This window comes from Sardina pilchardus, chromosome 18 (assembly GCF_963854185.1).
Source record: "Sardina pilchardus chromosome 18, fSarPil1.1, whole genome shotgun sequence".
NCBI lineage: Eukaryota > Metazoa > Chordata > Actinopteri > Clupeiformes > Clupeidae > Sardina > Sardina pilchardus.
In genome coordinates this window covers 15,242,129-15,247,128 of record NC_085011.1, presented here as the reverse complement: position 1 = coordinate 15,247,128, position 5,000 = coordinate 15,242,129, and the positions used below count along the sequence as shown (strand labels likewise).

The 5,000-nt window shown below is 45.1% G+C and overlaps 1 protein-coding gene across 1 annotated transcript in view; it reads right to left on the bottom strand.

Moving 5' to 3' along the window:
- Positions 1-23: 23 nt before the first annotated feature.
- The window catches only part of ercc6 (excision repair cross-complementation group 6), a gene marked incomplete in the record, with an annotated part of 30,107 nt that continues 25,130 nt past the window's right edge, over positions 24-5,000 (bottom strand). Inside the window, 3 exon segments of the mRNA XM_062519821.1 lie at positions 24-1,559; positions 1,824-1,902; positions 2,202-2,370. Coding sequence (XP_062375805.1) covers positions 1,095-1,559; positions 1,824-1,902; positions 2,202-2,370 — 713 coding nt within the window.

The following is a 5,000-nucleotide window of genomic DNA, read 5'->3' as shown; positions in this document are numbered from 1 at the left end:
TGAATTTAATATCAACATTATCATCATCACTACACTATAATAACATTAATGATAACATTATTGGTAATGTATTATTATTATCATCATCATCATCATGTTTATAAACACTCCAGAGAAACTTGACTCTACAAAGTTGCTTTAATCGTCAATACTTTACAGCCATCTGCCCTGCGGGGCATGTGTGTGTGTGTGTGTGTGTGTGTGTGTGTGTGTGTTGGAGTGAGGCGTCAGTGTTGGCAGCAGGCAGAGGTAGATCGGTGTGTTCACAGGTGCCCACACACACACACACACACACACACACACACACACACACACACACACACACACACACACACTACAGAGCAGAGAATCCCCCCCTCCCCGGACCCCACATGTGGAGTGTGTGAAATATGTGGAATTGCCTCTAGGAACGCCATTTGGGAATGCATCTGGAATCTGAGTCCACACACACACACACACATACAATCCTATCACACACCCTGTCCAGAGGGCTTGAGTAATGACCAGACAGCACACGGAGTGAGCATGCCCAGTCAGGTCAGTGGAGCTGGTCCTTTCTGGGCCTCAGACAGGCTCTCACTCACATACACACACGCACACACACAGACACACACACACACACACACACACCCCTCAGGAGGAAGACCACGCTACACAGCTCATTTCAAGAAGATCCCAGGTAGGTGTGTGTGTGTGTGTGTGTGTGTGTGTGTGTTTATTCATGTAAGTGTGTATCAATAGTACTGTCATTTCAGTTTCCTTCACCACCGTGTCCCTGTGTGTGTGTGTGTGTATGTGTGTGTGTGTGTCAGCGGTACTGTGGCATGAGTCTCCAGGTGCCCTGTGTGTGTGTATGTGTGTATAAGTGTGTGTGTGTGTGTGTGTGTGTGTATGTGTGTATAAGTGTGTGTGTGTGTGTGTGTGTGTGTGTGTGTGTGTATGTGTGTATAAGTGTGTGTGTGTGTGTGTGTGTGTGTATGTGTGTATAAGTGTGTGTGTGTGTGTGTGTGTGTGTGTGTGTGTGTGTATAAGTGTGTGTGTGTGTGTGTGTGTGTGTGTGTGTGTGTGTGTGTATAAGTGTGTGTGTGTGTGTATCAGCGGTACTGTGGCCTGAGTGTCCAGGTGCCGCCCCCCTCCCCCTCCCTGCTGAAGGTGCAGAGGCTGCGTAGGAGCTGACGGAACACGGGCGTCTGCGCTTGCGTGAGCCGCGGCGTGAACCTCTCCAGCAGCTCGCGCGTCCCCGCCCGGCCGTCCACCGTCGCGCCGAACGCCACGAACGTCAGCAGCTCCGACAGCAGCTCGTCGTGTTCCGTCCCCTCCGCCGACCGAGGCGGAGGCTCCGCCCCTTCCTGCTCCAGCTCCTCCTCTTCCTGTGCGGGGTCGCCGGCGAGGTCGACGGGGCGGCTGATGTGGTTGCGTTGGCGTATGCGGGCGAGGAGCGAGGACGAGGAGAGGGCGTCTTCGCCGTCCACCGATTCGCCGCTGAACAGAGACGACGACGACGCCGCCGACGGCGCAGAGGGACGCTTCACGGCCGCCTTCTTGATGATGGCTGCGTCCTACACACACACACACACACACACACACACACACACACACACACACACACACACACACACACAGATTAGGTTCAGACTCCAATCCGCAACATTCCCATATTCACACAGGTAACAGTAAATATGAGTGTGTGTGTGTGTCTACGCGCGCGTGTGTGAGTATGTGTGTGTGTGAGAGAGTGTGTATGTGTGTGAGAGAGTGTGTATGTGTGTGTGTGTGTGTGTGTGTGTGTGTGTGTGTGTGTATGTGTGTGTGTGTGTGTGTACCTTGCACTTCTCCGGTGGTGGGGGGGCCTGTATCTGAGGCTGAGACAGCAGAGAATTCTTCTTCACACCGAACCGTTTCCTGAGAGAGACACAAATCACTGAATACACATGGGCCTAAATACACACACACACACTCACACCACACTCATACACACACACACACCACACACACACTTATTTACGACACACACTCACATATACATAAATACGTAAAGACACACACGTAAAGACGTAAAGTCCACACACATACACACACACAAAATTGCTCACACACCCTTAATCACTACAGTCCTACACCTCACACAGACACAAACACACACACACACACACACACACACACACACACACACACACACACACACACACACGGTGACGTACTTGGCGGGGGGCGGGGGCGGTTTGTTGAAGGGCAGGCGTACGTGTTGCCTGGAGACCTTGAGGGCGCGGAGGGCGTCTTTGGCCACGCGGTCAGCCTCGGCCTCCACAAGCACGAAGTCAGGGTTGGACGCCTCCATGATGGAGTCATGCTTCATCACGCTGTGGATGCCTAGTGTGTGTGTGTGTGTGTGTGAAGCGGAGAGGGAGAGAAAGAAAGGAGTTAGAGAGAAAAATAAAAAGATGAAACAAGGCAAAGGACCACAGAAAAAAACATTCCTACACACACTGTGTGTGTGTGTGTGTGTGTGTGTGTGTGTATCTCACCGGTCTCTTGAAGAGCTTGGTCAGTATGTGAGTATCCATACATATATGTGTGTGTGTGTGTGTGTGTGTGTGTGTGTGTGTGTGTGTGTATGTGTGTGTGTATCTCACCGGTCTCTTGAAGAGCTTGGTCAGTATGTGAGTATCCATACATATGTGTGTGAGTGTGAGTGTGTGTGTGTGTGTGTGTGTGTGTGTGTGTGTGTGTGTGTGCATCTCACCAGTCTTCTTGAAGAGCTTGGTCAGTATGTGAGTATCCACACATATATATATATATATACAGGGCTGTACACTGCGAGCACCTCGTCGCAAATGCGAGGAAATATATATTTGTGCTACTTGAAAATATGAAATGGGAGCACAGGTGCGAGTACTGAATTCAACCCTTTTATTCGCATTTTGCTCCTAAAAATCCACACCAAGTGGATCAAAGTATAGGCTAGTACAATTTTCGCGCATCTGTATACAAATTTCATGACAACTCTAACGCTCCTGGCTGGAAACTCACGCTTTCAGCATCAACCTCGCTGTCTCTCACACACGCAAGAAATGTCACTACATAACCATTCTTCTTTTTCTTCAATCTGTTCGTTATCAGTTGGTGACTTTGTAGCGATTAGCCTACCGTTGAAACGGCAAACCATGATAAGAATGTTGACTATATAGCCTACAATTACCGTGTTCATTTCAAATATTATTATTATCACGGTTGATAAACACGGTGTGGAAACCGTGTTAGCTTCACGCTAGCCTGCATTTGACATAGGCCTGGTTGACTTCTATGAGAGAAATCCGACTGATTCTGTTGTCTAAATGATGGATTTAACCACGATTTGGTGTATGCTACACCTGCTTTAAAAAGGCGGAACATTTTCATTGCAAATGTGCGCATCATATAGCCACTCTGCGTCTTTGTATGGAGGTTACATTCACATTAATTCCATTCCACTAACGTTATCAGGAGAATACCGTAACGTTTTATTTTGAGCTCTGGTTGTCACTCATTGGATATAACAGATATAGCATACCAAACTCCAAGACGAGTCATGGTAGATTAAGTTAAGCACCCAGCCAATTAAACATGACCAAGGAAAAAGTGACAACTCACGATGCCATGCCATGGTAGGCTACCTAAATCATAGAAGTTAACGTTACTGGACAGTGGACACTCATCTTTTCTATTACACCAGAAATATTTGTCTTTACCTTTGTTCGTTTTTTTGAACATTTAAGTTATTTAATGAAAACATGATGTATCCTTGAACTATGCTTGACTCTTTTCCTAAAACCGAATGAAACCTAATTATGTTCACGTACATCTTAAAGTGACAGGCTCTCAATTAGACCTACACACCACCCCTGTAATATCATTACAGTGTAATCAATATGAAGTATTCAGTTTACTGAATATTTTAAGCTATAAGTAATTATGCAGATCCTAAAATGCTATAAATTGATAACAAAATGTATACAAATTCTGAATTCAAAATATGAAATAGAAACAAGACAAGCCATTTTCTGTGTGTGTAGGGTTTGAGCAGAGACTATGATTGCCACTACTGCGAATGATCTGTATCCTGCTTAAGGCAAGAAGGTTTTCAAGGAAATTTCATAGTGCTCCTAAATTTCTTTCTGTGCTCCTAAACTTTTTCATTTAGGAGCACCTGTGCTCCTAGTGAAAAAGCTTAGCGTACAGCCCTGTATATACAGTGAGGAGAAAATGTATTTGATACTATGCTAAAGTTGCCTAAAAAGAGGGTTATAAAATCATCATTTGACAATTGATCTTATTGCCTTAATTAAAAAAATGAGTAAAAATAAAACAGCTAAGGACACCAATTTTCTTTGTGATTGAAGAACGTATCGTAAATAAATAAATGTTCTTCCTAAATGCTAGGGGGAAGGAAGTATTTGACCCCCTATGTAACCCTATGGGAATTTAGCACATAGGGTTAACATAGGGGCAGGCAGTTTTTTATTTTTAAAGGCCAGCTATTTCATGGATCCAGGATATTATGCATCTTGATAAAGTTCCCTTGGTCGTTGGAATTAAAATAGCCCCACATCATCACATACCCTTCACCATATCTAGAGATTGGCATGGTGCTTTTTCCAGTAGGCCTATTAGCCTGTTTGATGCTCACTGAGCTCAATGCAAATCAAACAGGCTAATAGGCCTATTGGAAAAAGGACCATGCCAATCTCTAGCTATGGTGAAGGGTATGTGATGATGTGGGGCTATTTTAATTCCAAAGGCCAAAGGAACTTTATCAGGATGCATGATATCCTGGATCCATGAAATAGCTGGCCTTTAAAAATAAAAATCTGCCTGACCCTATGTTAACCCTATGTGCTAAATTCCCATAGGGTTACATAGGGGGTCGAATACTTCCTTCCCTTAGCATTTAAGGAAAACATTTATTTATTTACGATACATTCTTCAATCACAAAGAAAATTGGTGTCCTTGGCGGTTTTAT